The 27,799-nt window shown below is 42.4% G+C and overlaps 1 protein-coding gene across 1 annotated transcript; it reads left to right on the plus strand.

The window, feature by feature from the left end:
• Positions 1-2,229: 2,229 nt before the first annotated feature.
• SRD5A2 (steroid 5 alpha-reductase 2) lies at positions 2,230-27,651 on the plus strand. Its single transcript, XM_068185359.1, has 5 exons — positions 2,230-2,550; positions 22,675-22,838; positions 24,606-24,707; positions 25,649-25,799; positions 26,335-27,651. Exons 1-5 carry the CDS (start codon positions 2,267-2,269, stop codon positions 26,399-26,401), a joined length of 768 nt encoding a protein of 255 aa, XP_068041460.1. The 5' UTR covers positions 2,230-2,266; the 3' UTR covers positions 26,402-27,651.
• Positions 27,652-27,799: the final 148 nt, after the last annotated feature.

Raw genomic sequence — 27,799 nt, forward strand, 5'->3', positions numbered from 1 at the left:
GGAAACAGTTTCTATGTGAGTAGCTCACTGCTTCACCACTAGAAGCATTTCTGTTCATTAGTCTTCCCCTGCAGACAAGTACAACTAGAACCCTTCAGCTTGAATCCAACCACCCAGGATGATGAACAGGGGGCTGCCTGAAGCTACCAGTGCTGTTTGGGATCACACCCCTCTCTAGTTCTTATGCTGTGCCTCTTTTAGGGTTTTACTTTGAATACAAAGCATTCTTTTGAAGTCATCCCCAACTAACTACTGGGCTTTGATATGCTTTGTGAAAGTCTGAGTCCATCACTGGTTCTCCTTCAGAAGGCACTATGGCAGAAGATTCACTCCATAAATGCCCCTAAATGTGCTTCTATTGCTAATGTCTTCAATTCACAGGGTCAGGCTAGAGGCAGTTGGAAGTAATTCCCCATGAAACTTGCATATTATAGTTGACTAATTCTCATATTCATATGTTTTGCTACACAACCATTTGTTTTGGATTCCACTTCTTTTTAATCAAGATACAGATGGAGATTTCTGAAAACTGTCCTACAAGCACCTTCCTCCACTGATGGTTCACAGCCAGGAACTATTGCTTGGACACAGGTACCACTGCTGCCAGCCTGTACTGCCATCCGTACTGCTTTATGGCTGGCATAGCTGGCACAGTTCTGGTCCTGCCCTCTTTCATACACAGCTGGGAGATGGCATGTACCAGAGACTGCGAGCAGCAGGCAGCTTGCAAGCAGGCAGGCATCTTCTGTGGGGGAAGAGTGTGCTCTGGCATGTGACTGACAGCCCTAACATGTCACACATCTTGGAGGCCAAAAAAACCCTGACCTGTTTTACTCACTGCAACAAACATGACCTTAGCAACTACAGCATTCTACGAGGAGAAGGGAGAAATTGTCTATGACTAAAAGAGTTGTGCTCCCCGAAGTAGCTGCTTCCCCTGAACTACAGGACAGACTACAGCTGGTGGTTTGGTCTCCCTCTGCAAAAAGGGAATCCCCTTAAGCAGAATGCAATTGAACCCAGATCTCCTACATCCTAAATCAGTGCACTCACCACTCAGACCCTGAATAAAAATCAATTACCACCTCTGCTCCAGAAGAGCAGTTTTGTGTGGCATCCAATCCTTCGCAGAGCTGCATCCAACTGCTTTCTCAGTGAAGCTGCAAAATTACATGGATGACACTGTAATTTATGACCTTGATGTGATATGCTGTAATGCCTAGAAAAAATACAGAGTTTAACATTCTCCTAGCCCTCCTGCTGTAATTCAGCATCCTGTTAATCCTTACCAATTGAAGATCCAGGGAAACAGGCAAAGAAAAGGACTGTAGTTTTAGGCAAATTAGTCAAAACTACTTCATGTGGTTCAGACCGAAGGGTTCCCGAGCACACCCCAAATCTAGCACCTACTTTAGGACCACCTTCATTAAAACTTGGGGCACTTAAAAAGTTTCAGCATGCTTGGGTTATGCCAAATATGACCCGGACTTGTCAGACTCGTGGCTCTTGGACTGTGTTTTCCTAGACTTACCACGAGCATCTAAATTTGCTCATTTTCATCCGACCTTTGGCATCTGTCTGCCTTTAGTCTCCACCTGCCCGCAGTGGAGCGGCACTGCCGGGCACCAGGCGGCTGCTCGGCCCTGGCAGCACAGATGGCCGGGCAAGCCGCGGGGCACGGTGACACACTGGGGCAGCGGAAGGGAGCTCCGCCGCTCGCTCCCACCTCGCCGGCAGCGATTGCCTCCTGCGAGAGTCACCTCCGCTCACCTCCGGGCCGCGCCTCCGCCTCGCCCCCGCTCGGTGCCGACCGTGCCGCCTCGCCGCCCCCGGCCCTCCCTCCCTTTGCCCGCCGCCCTCACTCCCGGGACGGACCGGACCGGCGGCGGGAGGGGCCGGCGCGGACCCCGACAGTGCGGGGGGACGGGAGGGAAGGGGCGAGAGAGAGCGGGAGGGACAGGGAATTGCTACCCTCCGGGCGGGATGGATGGCGGGGATGGCGGGGGACAGCTCCCCTTCGGGCGGAGCAGGAGAGAGGGATGGAGGGGGACAGCTCCCCTCTAGATGGGACGGGAGGGAGGGACGGAGAGGGTCAGCTCCCCTCCGGGCGGGTCGGGCGCCTCGCCCGCTCCGGCACGAGGGGCTGCGCCCTGTGACGAGCCCGGGCGCTGGGAGGCAGCGCGGCGGGGCGGGGTGACGGCCGCGGCTCTAATAAGGCCGGGGCTGGCGCTGGCCGAGGGCTGTTTGCCCCCGCCCGCCCCCAAGCATGCAGTGCTTCCCGGGGCTGGTGCTGGCGCTGAGCTCGCTGCTGGGCGCCCTGGCGCTGCTGCAGCTCTCGCTGCACCTGCGGGTGCCGTCCCGCTACGGGAAGCACGAGGAGCGGCTGTGCCGGCCGCGGGGCCGGCTGCCGGCGCGCTGCGCCTGGTTCCTGCAGGAGCTGCCCTCCTTCCTGGTGCCCGCGCTGCTGCTGGCTCTGCGCAGCCCGCCCCGCCTCGAGCCGCTCGGCTGCCGCCTCCTCTGCTGCCTCTTCTGCTGGCACTACTTCTACAGGTACCGCCGCCGGGCACGGCTCCCTGCCGCCTCGCCTCGGGGAAACAAACCAAGGGAAGCTGCGGGAACGGGCGCAGCCGGAGCCGGGCGGGCGGTGCGGCCGGGGCAGGTCCTGGCTGCAGCATCGCTCCGTTCCGAGTCCGGCTGGCCATCCGCGCTCCGGACTCCGCTCGAAGCGTAGGGACCGGCCGCGTGGGCATCCCTGCCCCGATCCGGCCGCCGGGGGAAGGAGCAGGTGGTGCTCGGGTGCTTGAAGCAGGGGAGAGGATGAATGCTTTGAATTGTTCTCTTAGGGGGAGAAAAAAAAAAAAAAAAAGAAAGAAAAAAAAAAAGAAAAAAGAAAAAAAAGGTTTCGCTAAGTTGAAGCAAAGGTTTGGATAAAACTCATCCAAATATTTTGTAAAGGTACATAGGAAGCGCTTGTTGCGGGCAGGAGAGGCGCCGCATGTGCGGCGCCGGGAGCAGCGGCGGTCGCCGAGCGCAGAGCCGTGGGAATACGCGCGAGGATGACCGAGAGCGAATCCACGGAGCGCCGGCAGCGCACGGCTCTGCCCTCCGCGCAGGGCGAGCACAGGCGCTGCGGGCGTGCGGTGCCACGGCACCAAAGTTGGTTCTTTATGCTCGATTCGTCATTCCCGCTCCACTACAGAAGTACTACTTTATGTTGTTTTGTTTTTTTTTTTTTCCTTTTAATATATTTTCTTTTTAGAAACCTGGTCTTGTCAGAGTCAACGAATGCTGTAACTCTAATTAATTCTGTATTTACTGATCAGGAGCTCAATAAATAGTAGAGTTTCTGTCTAGTGTTGGTGATAACTTTGAAGAGACATAGCTCTACAATTGTCACCCAGTTCTGCAGTCAGTGGAACTTGGTTCTGGAGAATATCACCAGAATCCATCTTCTGCTCCACTTCCATTTTCTGTGGAGTTCTTTCGTGAGAAAGTTGAATTTTGGTTATCTGTTTATGGAAAAAAAAGGCTTTTATTCACAAGTGGCAAGTGCATGTGAAAATGCTATGCCATTATGTAGTAAAGAGCAATGTAACTTCTGAGGCAAAACCTTGACTTGATTTGCCATTTTCCACCACCACTGCTATATCTGTTTTTTTTAGTTTGCTTCATAGAAATAGAAAACATTCCTGAAATATTTGGTCAGAAATTATAATTTCCTACTCAACCAAAATCAATATATTGAAAATCCAGTATCTCTACAGATAGTTTAGGGATAGAAACTCAAGGCTGTTCTGGAGAAATTTAAAACACAGAATGGTTTACAGTGCTAGCACTATTTTAGACATGCATTTGTTATCACTCCCATTTTCTTTACTGCAGAAGTCAGCTGAAGGACAAACCCATAACATATTTGGCTTCCAGAAAGTTAGATGTATTGATTATATGTAGTTATATGGAATTTAGTTTAATGCATTCTGTTATCAAGAACTTCTGATTGTTTGAGAAACACAACTATCAATGAACACTGCTAGACAACTGAAAGAAATGTTACCCTACTAATATGCAAACATCTTTTGACTCTCTGGCTTCTTTCCCAAATTTACTGCTGGACTTATGCAAAAGCACTGTGTTTTCTTACGTTTTATTTTCCAGACAGTTCGGGGATCTTCTTGTCTGTTGCTGGAATATACTTATTCTCCTGTAAAAGTAAAAGCCCTCACTTCAACCAAGTCTGTATAAAAATTTTCTTTCTAATACAGCATGTGACTCCAATATTATTCTCACAGGCTGCAGCCCCTTCTCACACAAGCCATTCTGACATTCTGCTGAATCAATTAATATTTGAAATGTTGTATTGAATATTAGTACTCTGCTGTTATGTAAAAGAGCAGCAAAATCACAAAATAGAAATTTTTCTGGGTTTTGCCTGACAATACTATAATACAGGCAGGTTCTTTGAGGGATCCTTGGTAGAATGACCTATGGCCACATGGTTTATGATTAGAGCCTTCTTGATAACATGGAAGTTTTAACAGTCAGCACATGTAATTGTTATCTACAATTCCTAGCAGGTAGGATAATTTGTTGTTACAGAGAATTTTTTAGACTGTAGCATATCTTACAGTTAAAAAGAATTTCTGCAGCTTTCTTCTTTTCCAGACTTTTTTGCTACCTAGAATTTTTAGTCCTTGGACCCTCTGCAGGCTGGGTCAAATTCTTAGCAATCAATAAGTGACACAATAACTGTAATCTGGATTAAGCCTTTAACTAAAAGAATGGGATTTACTCAGTCCTTGGAGGAAAACAACAGCAATGGAGGAGACATCCCTGACCACTGAGCATTCACAGGTTTTGTCATCCAGAATCAGCTCCAGTCTAAGCCCACCTGCAGCTCCTAGATTTTCTAGGTAGTACTTTATGGGAAATTAAGCTTCCCTGTTCCATGCTGAGTACCACCACATCCTGGTGACAGTGCTGGTGGGCAAGCTGTCATATTGCAGAGATGCACTTACCTATTATGTGCACTTTCATATTATGGCTGTTTGTCTATAAAATGATGCTGAATAAATCATATTTCCAAGGGGGACTGGTGACACTGCATTAGAACGTTCCATTGCCATACAGTGTTTGAAAATAGGTTCAGTAATTTGACATAACAGTCAGGATCTAGTTTGAATTTTTGGTTTTTTTTTTTTTTTTTTTTTGGTTTTTTCATTTTATTATCTTTACTTGGAATAATCTAACAACAGTTTTAAATACTTTGTGATTAAACTTTACTGCAACTATAATGAGTAAAGCATTAAATCAATCAATAATAAAATTGCATTTACCTAATGTGTGTAGCCTACTACATTTTCTGACTTTAAAATTTTGAAATGAATAAAGGTGTTCCACTCTTAATTATAAAGGTATTTTTGTTAGTTCACTCCTACTTTTAGTACTGATCATCTGGCATCTGTACTTAAGCATTCCTCTGTGCTTGTATGAAACAGTTTCTTTGTACATGGTTGCATAACTTAGTGACTTCTTTCTCTCCACAAGGGAGCTTTTATAATTCCTAATCTTGTCTCACCTACTATAGCAAACATACATGAGGAAGGGAAGTTTTCATTAGAGGTATGCTCAGAAGGACATTATAGTCCATAATGGAGAGACACAGACTTTCAAAAGACTGCTGTGATTAGCTATTCTACCTTCCTTTATGTTGTAGCCAGCTGTGTTGCCCCAGTAGCTTCTTTTAGACTGAAGTACATATTTCAGTGTAACTTCAAGTCTGGACCTGAAAACCCCTGAAAATGAAAGATCCATCATTTTTAAAATGGAAATATCCAGTGTTTTCTTTGGTAGTGTTATCTTCTGAATTCTTTTACACTTACTTAAACACATTTAAAATGTCTTTCTTAAATTTGAGTGGTCTTGATTTTTCTCCTAGTGGGCCTTGCTCCTTCAATTCACCCTGTGCTAATTTAAAGCACTCCCTAGTGTCCTTCAGTATTCTCTTACCATGATATCACTTACAAGGTACTGGATCATGTTTTAATTTACTTGTTACAGAGCTGTCAAGTACTCTGTCAGCATCAGCTTGATCCAGATAATATAGGAGCACATGATCATATTTCTGGTGCATTAATTACCACACATGATGTGGTATTTATGCTGAATTTATGGGCTTGTGGTGGATTTATGCCAGATATAGGGCAACAGACTTTACCTGATCTGACATGGAGTTAGAGTAGTGCAGACACATGATACTTCATCCGACATGAAATTGGTCAGGATAAAATTACCTTTTCATAAATTTAGGAACATATTTAAGCCACCATAGTTAACTTGTCCTGCTTTTGGACATGTTGTCAAATAGCTACAATATTTTTTTATTTGAACTGAAGTATCATAAACTAGATGTATAATATCACTGAACCAGAGCAGACCCTCAATGCAAGACTTTTTTTTTCCCTCTCAGTCCTCAGATAATTTCTGTGGCTTTTCTTCCCTCTCCTTTTCTTCTATATCCATTTTAAAATGAAGACATCAGTGTGTGATATATAATACAGTGCCAGAGTTGTAGTAGCATGCCTAGAGAGAACATTATTCTCCTGTTCCCCCATCCTACTCTGATGTTTACAGACTGGAAGAGCGCTTTTCTGTTTGGAGTCATAGAGGCACATCCTATGTTTCCAGGCTACTTAGACCACTCTGGAGCTGGTGTAACCTGGATTGTAACCAAGGTTACAATCTATCGCTCCTTAGGAGTGGTTTTCATTTATATCACTTTATTTCCTTCATTTTAAAATAATTTTTTTATATGGGCACGCTGCTTAGAAATGCTGTCCTGCCCACATTTGTATTCACTGCTTGTCTAGAATCCGTGCCATGAGCCAGCCTAATCGATGGTAATTTTGTATTTGTTGTGAGGCTCTGGAGTGTTGAAGGGACCACCCTCATACTGTTCTGGAAACTGGGTTAACGTTGCTGGTGCCTCACTGACAAGGACTTCAGAGGACCTCTCTGCGTGCCTGCAGGAGTCCTGTGAGCCACTTCTGGCAGGTGCTATGCCCCATGCAGCCCGCTGCTGACAGAGAAGGGAGATGGCCACCCGGGTACTGACTGCTGGCCAGAGCGCCAGCCCTCCCCTAGTGCTGCCCAGAGCAGAGGGGATTCTGGATTTCTGTCTGGGTGGATTCAAGAGGGAGGTGGATGGAGCCAGGAGAGCTCCCGTCCGTCCTGCCTTGTCCAGTGGCCTGTGGTGAACCGTGACAGCAGAACGCTTTCTGCTTTTGTCTGCCACCGCTAGGCAGCAGCCTCTCTTTGTGGCTTTCAGGAAGGGATGAAGGCAGACTGCTGCTGCCTTCGCTGCTGAGGGGAGGAGAAGGAAGGGAGGAATCCCAGCCCCGGCCTCTTCGGCTGCTCTCCTTAGTTAGCCAGTTCTTTGTGTCTCAACGTGCACCTTATTAGCACAGCATGGCGTGAGTTTCATCAAATTCAAATGCTCTCTGGTGCTAAAGATAGCATTCTTGAAATTGGAATTATTTGGAATTTGAAAAAATCGAAATCTGAGTCTTCAGTAAGCTCTTAGCATCTTCACTTTCACAGGGTAGGTTCGGTGGTTGCAGAGGCCTCCAAAAGTGATGGGGTGGGAAGGCAGAGAAAAGGAAGAAGAAAGTGAGAAAAGAAGTGGCTGCCAAGTCTGCCATCTGTATATGCAATCTCTGTGGAAAGCTGGTCATGAGCTGAAAATGATGAGTGGTGTAAGATGTTCGTACAGGAACGCTTCTTGTGATAAATGACTTACAAAGTATTTTACTTTGAAACATAGTTTGTAACATGTCATATGTAATACCCCTTTCCTGCTGGAGGGGCTGTGCTGGGAATGCCAGCGGAAGCCCTCAGGTGTCGAGAAGAAACACGTTTGCTGCCTTTCCATTTTGCAGTCCAGCTTCAAAAACCAAAGGTGGGAAACATAACACGAGGCAAGGAGAGGAAACATTTGCAATCCAATCCCGTATAAATCTTAATGCTGCATTTCTCTTGCCAGTGAGGAAGACAGAGTGGTGAGGGAGCAGAGACGATGCCACCGTGCGCAGTGGCAGCAGGTCCCACTGACTTATAAAGATAATCCTGAAGACAGAAGTGTAAAAGACAGGGTGCTGCATCTGCCCCTTCTGTGCTGCCCTTAATAGCTGTGGCACAAGCAATTTAAAGAGGCATTTCCGTTTCAAAGACCACTTAGAATTACATTTACTTATTTATTTTCTTCTCTTGAAACTTTGTTTTCAATCAAGTCAAATCTTTGTTTTCTACTTTACTCTGTTAATATATTAACAAACCAAACTGCTGTTTTCATTTCTGAAGTACACTGAAGTGAATCTGAGAGACATTAAGTAAGGCTGCTCTTTGTGATGCAGCTGGATCCCCAGGCTCCTCTGATTGGAGGTGACCCATTTGGTGCACCTGTAGTTGATTTTCTACAACTTGATATATTTCTAAAGAGATCAGGAAATGCAGAATTTTGTGGCAAGAGAATGAGAAATGAGGAGCATTTGAAAACTGCATCCTCACATAAGTTTTTAACACTTCTTTTGGCCAGTTTCCCTCTCTCTGGTACTAAGCTGAGAGGAGAAAGAAAAAGGCTCTTGCTCTCCCCTGGCTCTGCAGAATGCAGTGCCTGCCTGCTTGGTCAGGCAGGTGCTATGGACACATCTGGACTGGTCCTTTTTTCAAGTTGGAATACCTACTTGTGATCAGTAAGAAAAGCAGCTCAAGCCTCCAGAGAAATGCTGAAGGATGGAGGCTCCAAAGTTGTTTACAAATTAATTTGCTCATAATTTTAGAGGTATTCTGTATTAGTTCATACAGAGTTTTAGTTATGCTTTTTGAAACATGAAGTGGATAAACAGAAATTAGATTAAGTTTGAAGGATATTCATATATTTAAGTGGTACTCTCCTTGCTAGTACTGAATATTACCAGACCAGATAATAACCACCAGGTCCAATAGATCTAATCCAGAGATTATTTTCCCCCCACAGAAATAGTTATTTTATCCTTTGTTCTTAGAAAGTTACCATTATTAAGTGTCAATAACTAAAGACATTTCTATTGTTGGCCACCTGAAACCTCTATAATTAATCCCCCAATACACAATCTGCAGGTATTTGACAAGTAACAAATCCTGTTCTCTTTTCCTTCATCTTGATGCTTTGGAATAGACCCTGACCAGATTCCTTTTGGCCTTCACCAGCTACACAGTAGCACATTTGCATCCTCTCTCCTGCTGTTTGGCCTTGGCAGTAATTCTAGATCTGTCAGCAATATCCCTAACGGAGACTGGCCATTTGCTCTGCCTCTTCTATGTATTCCCTGCTCCCCAGGCATCCCAGTGCATTACAGTAACACTAATATATAATCTCTTCTCTTCCATGAAAATACTGGATTCATTGCTGGTTTTTTCCAGGTTCCTCAAATTAATGTATTAATAGCCAACAAAAGCATCTCTTCGTATGCTTTGCCTCAGAATTGTAAAATGCTCATGTACCCAGTGCTGGTGCGGAGTTTACTTCCTTGCAGTCTTCTCTAGCATTATGAAATACCTTCCTAATTCTGTTCTCAAAACAGAATACTATCTGATTGCCTTCCAAACAATTGGCACAAAGCATCCTATCTATACACTCCTTTTCCAATGGAGAGTGGGCTAACATTACAGAAACCTATTGGTTTTGCCCAGCCCAAATTGTACCCGTGTGATTTTTCCTTTTGTCTCTTGGTCTGGAAGATTTTCTGCAGAGATAACTTAACACTTTTATCTTTCTTCACTTTTCAAGATAACATGCCTCTTAGGAGTATCTTTATATCAGATGCTAATTCACTTGTGCTGTTTTGTTATTACCAGACAGCTTTAGATGCACTAAAGGAGTATTCATGCCTGCTCTGAGACCTCACTGTTGCTGTTAATTACAAAATGACTCGGTGGGTGTCAGTCCAACTGCTCTGCAGTGAACTATCCAAACTTCAGTTCAAGGGCAGACACCTGAGTCCCAGCCACCAGGACATCACCAAGGCACAGGAAGGTTGCTCTGATCTCACCTGTGTGAGACTTGAGCCCACCAAGGAACTTAAAGCACTTGCTACCCTGTGAGCTTAAATCCTGAGAGGACACTAACAATCTGAGCTCCAACCCTCACTAGGCTTTGGTAAGACTGGCAAGGATCTGGTAAAGATCTGGATTTGCATCACCACATTCCCAGCGTTGATATCAGAAAAGCAGAGTTATAAAGGGTTATACTAAAACAGAGACAGAAAAAAAAATTAAATTATATACAGGAGTTTCTGTAAATGTTTTTACTTGAAAATAGGAATGTTTTCACCAAAGAAGAAAATTATTTGTTTTAAACATGAGATGTCTGCAGTATTCCCTTATTTGGGCTACTCTTTTAAGTAGGAAATAAAAACCAAGAAAAAAGTGTTAAGGTCCATTCCATATGCCCAGTGGGAAATTTGTGATGGATCTTGCTCCTTCAAGATTGACAAATCTGATTTTTTTTGATTTCTTATCATAGTAGAGGCTGCCATTAAGGAGGAGGTAGGACTTGCAAACTAAGCCAATAAATATTGTTTAACAAAATGGCACACTTTAACACACACTTTAATATATACTTTGTGTACTCAAAAGCCTGTATAATTAGGTAATTTGCCAGTATTATGGAGCTCCGTTAAGAAAAATAAAATAGTGAAACAACCTCCTAGTAGTATGAATATAAATCAGTGTCTGCCCCAGACATTGCGTATTTCCCTTGGTGTAAGTTATATTCTTGGTATCTCCTTCAAAATTAATTTTGGTCAAGAAGGCTTATGATAAAGAAATACTTTCAAACTTAAATTAAGAGACGATTCTTAGTTTACACATCTCGCAAGTGTTCTTCTCTGTCCAGAAATTGATTTAAATGTGGCAGGTGAATTGATCACTAGGGTGATCCTTACTGAATTTGGTCAAATCATTAAATTCATGTACATCTACACCCATTTAAATGTAAGAGCTGTGTTACTCTTTGCTGACCACTCAGCTGACATTCTGATTATTTTTGCAACATCTCATTGTTACAACAATAGCAATGGGATTATTTTGTTATAAAACCCCCCCCAAAAAAAAAAAAAAAACCAAAAAACAAAAAACCAAAACCAAATAAACCCCCAAAAACCAATTAAAACTGAGTTAAAATATACCATGTAGGGAAATGGGAAAAGGCAACTCATAAGAAGAAGAAATAGTAAATTTTTCTGCAGGTCCAAAGTTATTTTAAGAACTAGCTAAATTCTACCTAGCTGTGAACTTTTGAAGCACCAGTTGCTACTGTATTAAGACCTAAGGATAGGCAGAAAGTTTCACCATTCTTCGGAAGGTGTATCCAAATGTGACCTTCAACAACAATGAAAAAAGATCCTGTTTGAAGGAAGCTGGGTTTGACTTCCTCCTTACTAACTACCCTTTATAAACATATAATAGAGTAGCAACATTCACCGTCAGCTTTAGCCAGGTATAAAATACCATTTTCCTTACAACAGTGCTAGAGTTCACCAACTTAATCCAACACCTGCCATGCTGGGAAACTGCCGCCCAGAAATGTCTCTGGAAAATGTCACCTTATCAAGGTTGTCTTCAAAGAGATGTGTTGTCTGCTAGAGAAAGAGGGTTTGTCTAAGGGAGATGCTAAGGAGCAGATCAATTCCCAGGCAAGACTGCTGAAGCAGATCCTGAGTCAGGGTGATGACCTGCAGCTCTTTGACACACGGGTAAAGATGGGCTGGGTGACTTTCCTACATAGCCAAGGCTCCTTGATCTAGATAGTCATGCCATCATTCAGGGTGTGCAGGAAGGCTACAGAGAGCTCTGAATAAGTTAGCTGTGCTACCCAAAGATGTATAGTCGCATTAGCATGGTCTCCTGCTAGAGATGCACATGCCAATACCTCCAGACAGTGTGGTCCTAAGCAAACCTTCCAGTGACTCCTGTCACACATTTGGGGTAGAACAATGCATGGACCTCTATTAAATTTCTGCTGCTCCTGAGAACAGGAGAGGAAGAAATGTTGAGAAATTACAGAGAGGAAGAAAAGTACTTATATTATGCCGTTGCAGGTTTTTTGCCTGTTTGCTTCTCTTTAGAACATTTTTTTTTAAAAAAAGAACTATTAAAGCATTCACATTTTAAAACTTGGCCCAAATTAAGGTTAATAAAGTGAGAGGTCTTTGACTCTTCTTAGGGAAAGCAATTTAAACTTGGCAGAGCTGTCTGAGAAGTGTGTTTGTATCTGTTCAAACATAAAGGTCGTCAGCTAACATTTTTAGAGTCTGTTCCTCTGGTTTATCTCAGGCTATAAGGACCTGAGATGGTCCTTATAGGACCACAGCACACAAGCCTGCAATCCAGCCAAGTACGCTCTAGGCTGGCACTGTAGGGACAGAGCAAGGCTTTTCTGGCTGCTAGGATAATCAACAGAGAAGAAGAAGTCTTCCAGCTAGAGTTCTGGAACATGGATTAGGAAAAATACAACATGTCTTGAATGCAGAGAAATAAAAACCATTGCGAGGTTTACAGTCAGGGCTACAAGGTGGGAAGAGACAGAAATGTTAGCTGAAAGAGCACAGGAAGGGACAAGTAGGAAAGTTGTTAACAACAGCTAGGGCAGTAGTGGGGCAGGAGTAAGATGAAATGGGAAAGAAAAAGTCATTATGTGAGAGGGAAATATCCAGGTATCAGGAGATGATGCTGACACTGTGCTGAGTGATTCACTCAGCAGCTTTCAGTGTCAGGAAATCTTTTGACATATTTTGGGAGGAAACAGAGATGATTGTGACTCAGAATCAGCCCATGGCAGTTTTGCCTTAGGAAGAATAAAAGAGGCTTCTAAGTCCTCTGATTATTTTAATGTAAGCACAAACTCAGGATCTGACCTGGACACTTCAAATTTTGTTCCTCTCTATGTGTATGTACTGCCCCAAGTGCCGTGAGATCAGAGAGGTTCAGTATGTTGGCTGAATATAATCTGACCAAGGTTTAATGTTGAATAAGGATGGTTACCAATTGTCTGTCTTCCTTTGGTCATTTCTCAGGCCCACATGGGCAATTTATGGAAAATAATGACACTTTATCTGGTAAGTGCAGTCATAAGAGCACAGTTCTGTGCATTTTGTGCCAGTTTTTATGTAGATGCATCCTTCTGTTCTGCTCACGATCTCAACCTCTGTGAACTCTTAGAACTCTGCTCCAGTGGAGAGGAGAACTTTTTGAAGTGCACAGCATAGTGTCTGATTAAGTTACTCTGGCATGAATTTCACACTTTTGGCAGACTCCCACAGTTTAGCAATGGGAAGAAAGTGATCTGTTTTCATAAATATAAAGTTGTTGTTTCTGAAGAAGAAAAGAGGGAGATACCTTTGGCTGGCTAAGGCTTTGACACACTATTGCTTAGATAAAACAACAAATATTCTCATAACCTCTAAGTACTGTTGCCCTTTAGATACTGTCAAATAGTAGAGGCAATCATGAAGCACTGTGAGATCTGCACTTTTGTCATCACCACAATCCATCTTGAACTTTAATCCCCATACAAGTCATCCTTTCCTCCAATTCCCATGAAAGTACAAATCTGGACCAAGTTTAATTAGGGTTTCAACTGTGATAGCTGGCCTGATGCTGAGTCCATCAGAGACTCTCTCTGACTAAAACAGCACTATGTTCCCATTCCCAGGCAGTTCCTGGCCACATACAGTCCTCAAATTTTCTTCTCATTCCTGATGGACATTTTTCTAGTCTGTCCTTAACAATTGCTGCTTATTGATTCCTAGTATGTTCCAATGTTTCACTATCTTTCCCTAATATCCAAGCTGCATTTTCTATACACCTGTTCAGGCCTGTTGCTTCTAACTGTGTTCCCAGTAGACAAGGAGAATGCTTGACTCCTTTCTGCTTTGCAGGAGCTTTTTATACAGTTGCAGATTGTTATGATGTCTTCCACTGGTTTTCTCTTAATTATTTTAAAGAGCCCTGAGTCCTTCAGTCTTTCCTCACATGACACTTCCTAGACCACAGCTGTTTGCCTTTGGGCTGCTTCCACTTTGTCATTTATAGAGAGCTGGACAGAGTATCATTTAAGTTCCCACTTAAATGGAGTTCCTAGTGCCATGCAAAGGGGAAAGATTACCTCAGGTGTCTCCAACAACATGCCCATTCCCACGACACATTTTAACATTTCTTTTTCACAACAGCCTGACCTCACTGGCTTATGCTCAGCTTGCCACCTACCAGCATGCCCTCTCCTGACCAGGCCTTTTTTCAGCTTGTCTTTTACATTTGGTCTTAATTAAGTGTAGTATTTTGCCATTGTCTTTATTGAATTAAATAAGCTGTTTTAAAACCATCAAACAAATATTTCAAGACTATTCTAGACTCTGGTCTTCATTCTTGGTGTGCTCAGCATCTCTCAAAGCCATGTCAGCCACAAACATTGCAAGCATTTTTTTCCCCAGAGGCATGATATTAATGAAAAAACTCCTGAGTAGTACCAGAAGAGTCTTTTGCAGAACCTCCACTCAAAAGATCTTTCTAGTTTGATAGTAAACAATTGTGAATTATTCCTTGATATAATTTTTCAATCAGTTTTGCAGTCACTTAACATCCTCTAAACCAGGGAGCTCCAAGTTACTTAAAAGGTTGACATGTGATACAGTAAAAAAATCTAAGGTCAAGACACAGGACATAGTCTGCTCCTACCATCCCTTTCCTATAATATATCCAATTTATGTCAATTCCTTCACTCAACAAGCCTACTGCATGAAAATAGGGTTACCTAAGTTACATATGGAAATGAGTCCTGTCCCCTGCTGCTAGATACACGTGACTCTGAGTCAAAGAGGCTGTTACAAGTATTACTGCTCAGACAAGAAGTCAATCAGGCTGCACATTCTGCACTCCACTGACTTGGCTGTGTTGTGTCTAAGGACAAACTGCCAGTTTGTAGGGAATGGTACTGATTTCAGCAGGGATCTATACAGGAAACATACTCCCTTTGCTCCATTAGCTCCACTTCACCTTCTTTGGCTATGAAAGAGAAAAGTACTTTAAAAAAAAATCCCCATCTTTCTGATGAATATGCCAAATTTGACAAGGGGTGGTGAGAAAGATATTAATATCTGGTTCATCTGTCTCTTGTTTCAGTTGCCTTTGGTTAAGGGCAGTCAATTCATTCTTCCCTTTGTTTAGTTCAGCTCTCATTCTGATCTCCTTTCCACAATACAAAGATGGAAAAAAAAAGTGGCTGGGTAACTGAAAATAAAAAAAGATTTAAAATTAAGAATATTTCAAATCTATTTGATGTTTATACCAAAATAGAAACATTTAAGAAACAAATATGCTGGTATAAATGTATACTGAGTGTAATTTGCTGATGGATTGTGACTTGCTGAGGCAGCTTGATAGTGCACCAAACCAGCATTATTTTCAGAAATAATGGAAGAAAACCAAGAGGAGTAATGAAGTAATTTATAAACAAAATTGCAAAACACTTTTGAAACCTGTCCACCGTTACAGTGAATTTAGAAGAGCAAAAATTTTTGCCTTGGAGTCAAGCCTACACAATTCATCTCTACTAATTAAAACCAAATACCCATTTTAAAGTCTTATTCCTTTCCTTTTTCCTAATTTGTTTTCCAAACAGTTATATTTTATTAAATACAGCACATTTAATAATATCTGTATGCATTGTGAAGAGGACTAAACTTTATCTATAAACTGTATTTATTCTTACTTTGCTAAATGCACAGCATGCTAACAATTTATATCAATCAGTGAGGCATTACTGACTAGTTCTAGCTGGTCACAATGACTATTTCAGGTGTTTATAATGTTGGAATTGAGTATTACATAGCTCAGATTCCTTAAATCTATCCAAGGTTAAATGCATCGTGGGTATTTTTTTCTTCAGTGATTGACAATGATACAGAAGCACCATTTTTTAGCCTTTCCCATCAGATACTCATGCTTTTGAAAATATTTTTTCCTATAACCCCCCTTCATTCAAAGGTAATTGTAAGAAATGAAGCTTTTCTGACCTGTCACCAAGGTTTAAACCTGAAGTCTGTTTTTAGCTCTGTGACCACAAGTCAAGTGCGGTTGCTGGTTCCTTTGACTGTTCTGAAAGTGCTGTTATCCGTGGTGTCAGCCTTCCTGGCACAGCAAGTACCACTCTGGAGCTTTAATCAAAAATGCTGGTGTTAAGGAACTGCTAATCTATTCTAAGGAGTTTATCATCTTTGAGATGTTCAGTTTGTATAAAATGTTAGATGAGTCATGAGACATTATGAAACCCTGAAGGTGTCATGCTGGATTAGAGCAGAGGTCCTTCACAGTCAGCACTCTGTCTTGGCAGAAGCCAGTGTCAGATCATTCAAAACAAAATGCAGTAAATGGCGGTCAATTGTCCTCAGCAGCTGCTACCTTCTGCCTCTCTTCAAAGGAATATAATTTATCCCCTGAAATATAAGAATTAATATTAATTCCAAACCTTTGTCTTCTCTTTATTAAAGAATCTGCCTTTGTCTGTAATTTCTGATTATCCTCCCTCTCCCAGTCCTCTTTACTTCCGTGTTTTTTCTATATTACATTTAACAGAAATCTCCTTGCATTCAAACTAACTTCCTTTCAGTATCAGGACAACTGTTGCTCACAGCAATTCAGCTCTCGCAAATAAATTATTTTTTACTATTGTGTGTAATTTCATATCTGAAATAAGTTTATTCTTATTAATCTTCAGTACAAGTTCAGCAGTCCCCGCGGTTCAGTATGGCAGTCTCTTACAAGTCTCTTCTCCTTTTCCCACTGAATCCTACTGTGTTTCTGATGTCTTTGCATCAAATCAGTGCTGCCCAGACTTTCTCTTTCCTATTGCCTTGCTTCTCAGGAACTCCTTGAAACCCAATTATGATGCCATGTGTCTCAGGGTTTCCTCAGTCCTTCTCCCATCCCTTGATCAGATGTGTGCCTCTATCTCTTGCCCAAGAAAGATGAGTCTGCTCCTGCTAGAAGTCTTCATCAGCCCTGGACCTGACATTAAGAGACCACAAAGAAAGACTGTCCCTACAATTACAGGCTTCAGGTTGGAATAATCTTGGAAATGAACCACAAACATCCCAAAGATAGTAGATTGACCCAATTTTTTTAGATAGACTCCTCAGAAAATAACCTGATATGGCAGGTTTAGTATTGTTTTATACAGCTGAATCATAATATTTTAAATCATATATCTATCTTTCTTATTCCTTAAATTATAGCCATCAAAATTTGTCCAAAGATCTTTGGAGGAACATGGAAGTAGGGTATTTTGCATGTGGAAAAATATTTGTGTCTTGGAAAAGAGAGTTCATTCCAACTTTGTTTTTGTCATCACTAGATAAATAAATCTGCATGATTAAAATAAAAAGGTAGCTCTCTTGCTCCCCTCACTGACTCTGTTCAATGATTTAAGATGAGCTTACAAACTGGGCCACAGTCCAGGAAGTGATTACAGTTACCTGATGGTTTCACATTGTCCCAGTGATGCAGGAATGAGGAACATTCCTGCCCCAGTCAGGAAATGTGCCCTGCAGGTAGGATCACCCAGTGGCACTCACAGCCACTGTACACTGCTTGCACTGGTGGGCTCCTCAGGCAGCTCTGGCTGGACATCAGCTCCAGAAAAAGAGCTCAGCTCCTGAATTTATGGATTTCTTATATCAGGAGATGAGATACAGCTGCAGTACAGGAGATGAGGTCTGCTGTCTGTCTGTCCTGCAGTGGGTATTGCCAGTGGCTTGATGGGCAGCCCATGATTCCTGCCTGCTGGCATTGCTGGTGTGTCACCTGGGTGCAGCCCAGATTTTGCTCCCAAGTCTGTGACAGAGCATGTCTCACTGTGCAGACCCTAACAAAAGGGACATGGTCCACCCTGCACAGTACAAATAGCTGCTAATAACCTACTTTTTGTCTAAATATTCCTGGCTGATGATGTTCTCAGTCTGTTGCAGAGTAAGTGGGGAAGGGAAGGGTGAAATATCTCAGGGTTTGAGAAGAGGAATATGACAGGTGAGGAGTTTCTACCTGCCTTGTGATGCTGGGGCATCTGTAGATATCATGATGAAGGAGGGTTAAAATGCTTAATTTCACTTTTGAAAGTATTTTCGAATATTTTCTTTTACTTTCCTTTTAAACTGATAGCAAATTAGCCTGCTGCTTGGAATCACATTTGTTTTAACCCAGTCTGGGATAACTGAAAATTTTTAATTGGCCACAGGAAAATTAGGTGCCAGATTGTGTCCTGGCACCTATAAATATCCAATATATAAATATAAATATCCAATGAGAATTAGTGTAACACAACTCAAAACCAGTAAGAGTTTAAAGTTACCTCAGAGTGCCTCTAACCTACAAATAAACTACAGAATGGGGCTCAGAAAGTATGTGCAGACTAATCAGCAGCAGATGTCTTTGGGACATCTAATTTGGCATCCATAACTCTCCAGAATAATTAGCGGCTTTGTGTAAGGCATCACAGGCACCCCAAATAGAAGTCCATCATATTTGTGAACAACTTGAGCCTTTGTCCAAGTGGTCAGGTATGCTAAGGGTGCCAGCAGCTCCCTAGTAATGTGATTCCAGTGACAACCTATGGTGTTAATTGTTAGTGCAAATAGAACTGCTCTGTGTAATCTCCCCAGGTTGGACACCAGTCTTGTCAATCTGTGCACAAAAAAGATTGAAAGTAAATCCATGGTTTGATAGCAGGCCAATCCTTTCACGTCTGACTGGTCTGTAGTTAGTTTAACACAAATCACAGGGTTTTTCTTATCACCCGAGATACAGGTATTTGTACAAATAACAAAATGAAAACAACCCCCTAAGGAAGGAGGTGCAGCAGAGTCTGGAGACCTGTCCTCCACTTAGAGAGGTCTTTGTTTGAGGACATACCAGTAGAGTGGTGAGAACTGCAGACAGCACCTCAGCAAGGAGTTTTCAAGGAGTGAGAAAAGGGGCTGCAACATGGGCCCTGGATGGAGCAGGGTGTCTCACCTACTGCATGAGCCCTGCAGCAACTGCACAACACCCGCCTGCCTGTGGAGTGTTTTCCAGTGTCAGCTCAGTGTACACATGAGCTGGGAGGTCCCTGAGGGCATCACTCCCATGGGAGGGCCTGGCTGCCTACCCTCACCTGAGCCACCAGCCCTCCCCACCTTTTGTATGTCTGGGTGGGACAAGCAGGAGCCAGAGCAGGTGGAGCCCAGACCGTGGGGCAGTGGTTCTCAGGCACCGTTCGCCACGTTGGTTCATCCTCACCAGGCATTCAGGGCAGGCCCTGCCCCCCACAGTCCAAGGAGAACCAAAAAAATCCCTGCAAGGACTCAGAGCATTCCTGGTCAGGAGAAATCCATAACTCTCTTCTGGAAGCTGGCCAGGGTCACAGGGGATGGGCCAGGTCATTCAGACCGTGCCCCAGTATGAGTAGGACAAAGTTGGGTTATGGCCAGCACCTGCTTTCAAGGAGAAAGGCACCGCATCAGCCCTGCCCACCTTGCAATCCTTCTGCTTCCTAGTCCTTTGTTCATCTGGTTAGACCCAGAAGAAGGCCTGGTGGCAGAGGCATAGATGGGCAAACACAGCAGGAGGCTGGTGGCCCACAGGCCTGGAGGGAGCCAGGTGTCCTCCATTCTTGGCACCCTTGACCCAGTTGCCCCAGGTGTGAAACACCTTGAGCTTCCAGAGTGACAAATGAGCTGTTACTGTCTGAAATGCTGCATCTAGGCCCTGGAGAGGAGAAAACACAGCAGGAGCAGAAACGTCTCTGACTGACAAGCTGTTGGAGGACTGAAAATCTACTCTTAGTGGATTATGGTAACATTTGTGAAAACATTTCCACCTTCTGTGGAAAGAAGAGCAAACCTATACTTTCCCTGGGTTTAGGTGAGAGTCTTCGGAGTTTTCAAGAAGCTGGACTAATACCTTTAAGATGAAATTTGATGCAATGTCAAATGATTTTCTCTTCAAAACATGTTCTTTTGGAAAATAAATGATGGGGAAGAAAATTAATAATGCATTATTCATTCATTTAAAAAGAAGCTGTTGGCAATGGTTTAGTCAGATGCAGTGCCTTTGGTTGGTAAAGATAATAAAGGAGTAATGAATTTGTCATCAATACTGCACCGAAAGTAAAAGGTCAAATTTGTCATTGGACTAAAACCAAAAGGCCAAATTTGCTCTGTTATTCTAAAATGGTGGTCTTCAGGCCTTTTTTGATTTTCACACTGCAAAATAGTTCCAGCAGAGCTGCAGACTCTTCCATGGAATATTTTAAACTATTAAATGTCCCTGCTTTATCTCAGTTGCTTTTTCAAATCTCATCAGGAAGAGTTTGTGCACCCTCAACTAGCCACATAGTACAATCTCATACAGAGAATTGAATCTGGCCTCTGGTTTAACAGACCCATGGAGATTTCCTTGGAGAATTTGTTCCACAACAAAGATTCTTGGATGAAATCCTGACTTGGATTGTCCAAACTGCTATGAGGCAGGATTACAGTGATGCCAGGATTTTAATACCTCAACAACTAAACAAAGCTGGTTCCTCCCAGCTCCCCTGTCATTGTACTTTTACTTTGCATGCAGATACTTTCTGTCCTGTGTGCACTCCATGGCAGAGAGGTTTGTGGCCTCCTGTTACTCCAGGGTAAATCACCTTTCAAGGGCTTATAACCTCTACAGCAACAGCAGCACCAGGAAGCAGCATGGAAGAAATCAGTTTTTCTGGGACCTGAGAAACTTCTGTTTGCATCAGCTGTCAAAACTCAGACACTCTTAAACCTGACTCTTTTAGGCAAAGGATAAAGCAGTGCCAGTCCTACTTGAATCTGCTGTATAAATTAACGTCCTAAACTCATTTTGTGTGGTTTATATCATTCCCTCTTCTATACAATTTGCTGTCTTCAAGCCTGCATTTGCAAGTTTCACACTTTTTCTCATAACTGTTCAGGTCAAATTTGTCAACATGACTTCAACGGCAGATCAGAATGCTAAAACTGGCCTTGCCTACTCATAACTCCAGCATCACATTCCCAAAGGGCAAGATCAGTAATTATTGGTAGCATTACTGCAAAGAGCATTCATTCCCATTCTGTAATAAATATGACAAATGTGAGACCACTATCTGAGGAATATTTTTCATACCTTTTACATTTCCTTTCTTTAAAAATATTTAGCACTTCTGCATCACAGCTGCATTAATTGCTGGAAATCTGTCTTGCTTTGGAAAGCAGTGAATGCATTAACATGCTGCTGCTTGTACTCTGCTTACTCACTTCGAGACATAGTATGATTTAATCTAGATTTATAATACTATGAGATTTTATGCCTCAGCTTGCTTAAATTGACACTTGCAACATGGGATGTGAATTACTGATCAGCAATGCTTATATACTGGTATGATGAGCACCATCCAAAGCCCAAGAGGGCAAAAGAAAAACATTCAGAATGTAGATTTTTCCACTTACAGAACTTAATTGGCCAGGTAAGAAAATACTTACTAAAAATGAATATAACTTCTTTGTTTCACTCTCCCAGGGATGATATGGATTGCCTGAAGTGTCAAGGGGGATACTCCCACCTGAAGCAAACATACATATAAATTAAAACTATACAAGAACCAGTTATTTGCTCGCACAGATGTTAATGCTACTGGGAGCACAGCTGTTGTCTAAGAAAACCCTAGGTGCTGTAGCTGCATGGAAATCTTGGTGTTCAGTATATTAAACTTACGGCTGTAGCTCTTCTTATTTTAAACAAAACCTTGAAAGCATGGAGGGGAGGCAGGGACTGGAGGCAAAGCAGTTCCCCAGGTAGGGAAAAACAGTGCTCTGCCCCTACATCGAAGTGTCCAAGCAGAGCAGGACAGAGCTGTTGTGTGTTAGAGATGCATGGGGGTCTCTTTCTGAGTGAAGTGGGGGAGGCTGGGAAGGGAGATTACATCTTGGGCTGTATACTGCAGGGGTGAGAGAGCCAGAGGGGTCTCAACACTGCCTTCAAGCCCATCTGCCACCATGGGTTAAAGCCCTCAGGGATCAGGAATGTCTTCCCCATGGTAAAGCTCCTCCACAATGCTCGATGCTCATGGCATAATAATCCCTGTTTGGAGAATCAGTATTGAAGTCGGTGCTGCCCTTCACAAACATCACTGATGTCTGAACATCATGTCCCCATGTCCCTCCACAGCAACCAATCTTTGCTTGGCCCACTGGAGCATTAAATCAAGTCTCGAAATGAAAATGCAGTTTGTGGGCACGAATTCCTCATTTTCACAAAGAAGCATAGAGAAAGGTACAGAGACATTCTCAAAGCATCAGTGAATCTGGATGAGCTTTCCAACTTCCCACCTTGGGTGCAGTCATGAAGGACCGGAAAAAGATGTGTATCTGTAGGATTTCATGTTCCAAATAAATTATTGCTCTTATATTGTTGCAGTTAGTTTCAAAATTTTTGTTTTTATTGACCTATTTTCTACTTTGTGCTTTGTTCAAGTTTTTCTCCCTACAGCATAGAAATTGCAAATACAATGTTATCATGAGCAGTGTGCTGACTTTTTTTTCTTATCTACTTTAGGACATTTATTTACCCTTTCTTCACTAGAGGCAGACCTTTCCCACTGCAATTGCTTTTCTTTGGCATGTTATTCTGTATCTATAATGGCTTCCTCCAGGGGTACTACCTGATTTACTGCGCTGAATACCCAAACAATTGGTGCACCGACATCAGATTTACATCAGGTAATTACAGCTGCAGGATTCCCAAGATCTAATCTCCAAGCAATTTGTAAGCATTTTGAATTATGTCCTAATCTTCAGTGAACATGTAAGTCAAATCTGTTGTGATGGAAACCTGCTTGCTGGCCCAGATAAAACAAGTAAATGTGCAGTAACTTTTTTTTTTTTTTTTTCCTGCTAGGCAGCCACCTTTGAAGGTATATCATGTTATGTGTTAGTCTCAAATCACAAACCTTGTTTTACTGACACCACTCCAGAGCCTCCTGCTGCTATGGGCCATGGAGATGCAATCTCAGGCCCCAAGTGCATGGGGGTGTGCCCTTGCTCAGCCAGAAGCGTGCACCCAGCAGTGGCTGTGTGCGAGCACAAGCTGTGGCTTTCTCTTCCCTGCCAGGGAGCTTTGCACTCGATGCAGCTATTCTGAGTGAGAGAGAAAAGCAGGGCAAAACCCCAGCATGAATGAGGATTTAGGGACAAAGAGCTCTTTCTTCTCATGTAAGGCACAGGGGAAGATTACAGATCACGCACTGTCTGGTTGTATGTTAATACGATTCCTTTATATTCCATAACTTAATAGCCTAGCTGAATTTCACCCTGTAAAATCCCTCAGAGAATAACTTAACAAGAGAAGTTAGATGGCATTACAGATTTGCTACTGCACAGAGAGTGGTTTTAAATGTAAACATAGAAATGAGGATTAACATGGAGGTCTGAGGAAACGTTTTGGATACTACAAGTACAAACTAACCAGGGTACTCTCTGTATCTTTTCAGACTGTGGATCCAAGTCCAGTCTTTTCAGATAGCATCACATACTAAAAATTCTGAGCATTGTTTAGTACGACCTCTCATATCCAACAAAGAAAACACCATATCACTTAATTTTCATGACAAATAAAGTATGTATTTAATGTTGAAAAAAAAAGAAAAAAGAAAATCAGCATTAGCAGTACTTGAAATATTAAGGAAAAAACAAACAGTATATTCTTCCTCTACAGACTCTTACCAACTTTCTGTTGCTACTAGAAATGTGGAAGTTTTATCAGCATTTTTTTAATCTATACACTGTAGTGCACACACTATTTCTTTTCTTGCTTTCCCATCATTGTCAGAGGTGGTTTTCTCAGTGTCCAATGTGTCACAAAATGAAGGGCATGTCACCTGCAGACTTCCTCAATCAAATGCCTCTGGTTTTTCAGTTAAATGGAATCTGGTCAATGGATCACTCTGGCCAGATAATGCCAGCATCCTTCAGCAAGTGCCTGCTTTCCATCCACGCCCATAGCTCTGTCCAGGCAGCTTCACTGGCAGTGGACTGAGAGGTGCTGAGATCTAGGTTGCTTTCCCAGCTCCAGTGATGTGCTGGATAAGTTTGTGTCTCTGTGCTCCCCTTTCCTCAGCAGTTAAATGAGGGTATTGGTACTCGTCTACAGCTCCGTGCTTACTCTGCAGTCACGTGCACAGCTGTGGCTGGCTGTCATCAGCTGTGGTGGCCATGGGGTACTTCATGTCCTCCCTTAAGTATACAATAAATGGTGACTATGGTCACCTGGAAGTTCAGCTGAAAGTGCTGTGGTGTCACCAGTCACCTGTGCTTCTCCTGTTCTGCAGCCTTCTTGGTAGCAATGCATCTTTTGACTTGAAAAAGAGTCCACCCATCTCACATTATGACCCCTATCTGTCTGCTGCAAAGACAAACCTCACACATGAGCTTGAGTAGGGATATCTAGACTGAGCTATCTTTCTAATCCATTTCTCATTGGTTTTTTAGGTCTCCTCTTATTTCTGCTGGGAATGGGAATCAACATTCACAGTGATCTCCTGCTGCGCCAGCTGAGGAAACCCGGAGAAGTCACTTACAAGATTCCTCAAGGTATATTCTTATCCTCCCTTCCTTGAAGGAAGTAGGGCAGCAGAATAAATAATGTTTTCTGACTGAATTCACAGGACAGTGACAATAATGGCAGAGAAGCTGATCTTGCACAGGTACTCAGTTCAGGTGCCCCCCAAGCTGCAGGGACTGGTGTGAGCTGGCTGCAGGCAGTCCAAGGCAAGCAGCAAGAGTATCCGGAAAACACAAACTGTGAGGAGAGATTTAGGAAATTGGCTGGTAATTCTGAGAAGACTGAAGTGGACACAGGAAGAGGATTTTAATTCTGCAAAAGGCAGCTGCAAAGAAGTAGTAGTGGACTTCTTACTGTGCAAAAAGTGGATTCAAAGTGTTAACTTTAGGGGAAAATAATAACATCAAGGATGCAAGGTGCTGAACTGCCGTTCCAGGAAATGTCCAGCTCTGTAGAGCAACATGGATGGGGATCCAAGAATTTCTTGGGTTTGGTATTGACTCCTTCTTCTGGCTTATGGATGGTGATATGTGTCTCCCAGAGTTTGTCACCTCTAATATTTACCAGCCTCTTTTAAATGTTGCAAAAAACTGATATCCAGATTTTGCATTCCCCAAAGATAGTGAAGTTGCAAAATATTTTTAGGGCGTGAAAAGGATTGACTAATGCTAATTATTATAATTTAAATGTAATAATGGTCTTTCTTAAGCTATTTTCCAAATGAAAATAAGTTATTGTGAAAGTGCTGGAAACATCTGAGTCAGAATCCCCCTTGATTCTTGTATTTATACAAGAATTTCAAACAAGATCCCCCTTTGGCATGGCTCCATTGGCTTCAGGGAAGTGCATTTAGGTTTCTGCCATGGGCTGAATAAAAAAGGATACATATTCTGCTGCTGACTTTATGTGAAAGAACCTTCCATGTGCAGGAGATGACTGTAAAAATTAGATATTTTGTCTGTTGCTACAGGAGGACTGTTCACCTACGTTTCTGGAGCCAACTACTTTGGAGAAATTGTGGAATGGTTTGGATTTGCCATTGCAACCTGGTCCCTACCAGCCTTCGCCTTTGCCTTTTTCACTCTTTGCTGCATTGGTCCACGTGCTTATCACCATCACAGGTATCAAACTGTTCCTTGCCATATCCTGCTACTTCCCCTTGGAATGCAGTTTGCAAAGTGTCAGGGAGGACCAGAGCCAGGATTTGGGATAAAACTGAAATCTAATGCCATGTACAGGAGGTGTATTGGCTTATTTGTGTAAGGCAGGCAGTCAGCTGGTGCCCCTGGCCTGACAGTCTTTTAATCTGACGTGAGCTGCATCACTGCTTCCACCCTGCTAAGGCCTCTCCTTACCGAGCCTCATAAATGTGAGTTTTCCTAAGGCTTCCCTTGCAACCTCTGCAGCCCTTTGGAGTAGATATACTCTGAATTCCTAAAATTTCTACTTTAGGCCTGTTAGAACCTTAACACTACTATCAGTTAATTAAATAACTGGTGCAAATAGTTTCTGAGCTGCTCTTTTGCAGAGTAACACACTGAGATAACAAAGAAAGGCAGCTTGGAGCAGTTTTAAGGTTCCTCAGATGATCTGTATTGAAACTGTGCAGTTTCCCTCTATGTATGCAGGTTCATTGTCTTGCTTATTTTCTTTCAGGTACTATCTCAAGACATTTACGGACTATCCAAAATCAAGGAAAGCCTTGATTCCTTTTGTTTTTTAATGATTGAAATATAGACTCTTTGTTTTGTTTTTATAGGATTTTTTTCCCCAATTCCTAATTTTAACGCTGGGTCTGACTATAATTAATTGTATAGATGATATCCCAGGACTGTAACATACAAGAGGGTAATTTGGAATGGAAGTTCTTGTTTTAATTAGAGGGGAAATTGCAGACAGTTGTGAGCAAAAGGACTCCCCAAAAAACATATTTGCTTCTCAGTGCAGTTCTAGCTACGGAAAATAAATATGTACCTTCATTCAATATCAGAAAATCCCCAAAACATTGGCTATATATTGTTGCAGAAAAGTAAAAAGTAAGCCCATTACTTTGGAGAAAGTCTTCAGCAGCCACTTCAATTTATAGCACTTCTGTAACTACTCCTTCTTGCCTCCACGCTGCTGGCAGCGCCCTCACTCTGCTGGCAGTGCCCTGTGTGTTGCCACACTTTAAACCAGAGGGTGGGGGGTCTCATTTGCCCCAAAAAATTACTCAGCCCATTATTCTTCATCTAAAAGCCAACTTAACTCCCAGAAAAACAATGTAACAAGAGGGAACTTGTGCTGGCACAAGGCTGGGAGCAGTGTGCCACGGCACAGAAGTGAGGTGAGGTACACGGAGATGGAAGCTGGCACTCACAAGCACAATGTCTGTGTTCCTTCCTTAAGTGTTATTTTCCTCACTGTCAGATGATTAATCTTCAGCCATCAGGGTTTGTTTTTTAAATGTACTTTGTTATAGCAATTGCAGCTCCATTAGCATTTCTTTTCTCTTGCAAATCCAGATTTTTTTTCAGAATAAAAAATTTTCCACTCAGTTGTTGCTCATAAAAAGATTTGAAATGGTGATGTATGACAAAAATTACAACAAATAAAAAGCTCTGTGTTGAAGAAAATGTTCTTTGACACTGGCAGTACATTTTGTCTACGGAGAATATTTTCAGATACTCTTATTAGGAAATGATGCAGAGGTATTATTGAATTTTTACAAACAGACAGAATACCTCTTCCTAATTTCAGGGTAGTTAGGAATTTTCAAAAAAATGTCATTAACCCCAATAGAAAGAGATGTCCCCTTGGATGCTAATAGTTTTAGTTATTCTTTAGAGCATAAAATCCTGCTAGGAATTATGCTGAGTAGCTGACAAGAAAAAGACCAGACTGCACATGTGAAACATACTACCTGCTGTTGGAGTAACCTGATTGATTGTATACAATTTCCTCCAAAACACAATAAAATTTATGTGAAACTCAGAGCTGTGTTAGCCTATAATTTACTGTTTGCAGAAACAAGTCTCTGTGACGTTGCTTACCAAGTTCTGCTCTAACCAGCTTCTTCCTTCTGGACAAACCTTCCCTTCTTTGCTCATATTATCAATCATTTTCACTATCAGAGCAGAGC

The sequence above is a fragment of the Anomalospiza imberbis genome, chromosome 3, assembly GCF_031753505.1.
Source record: "Anomalospiza imberbis isolate Cuckoo-Finch-1a 21T00152 chromosome 3, ASM3175350v1, whole genome shotgun sequence".
In the NCBI taxonomy this organism is placed as follows: Eukaryota; Metazoa; Chordata; class Aves; order Passeriformes; family Viduidae; genus Anomalospiza; species Anomalospiza imberbis.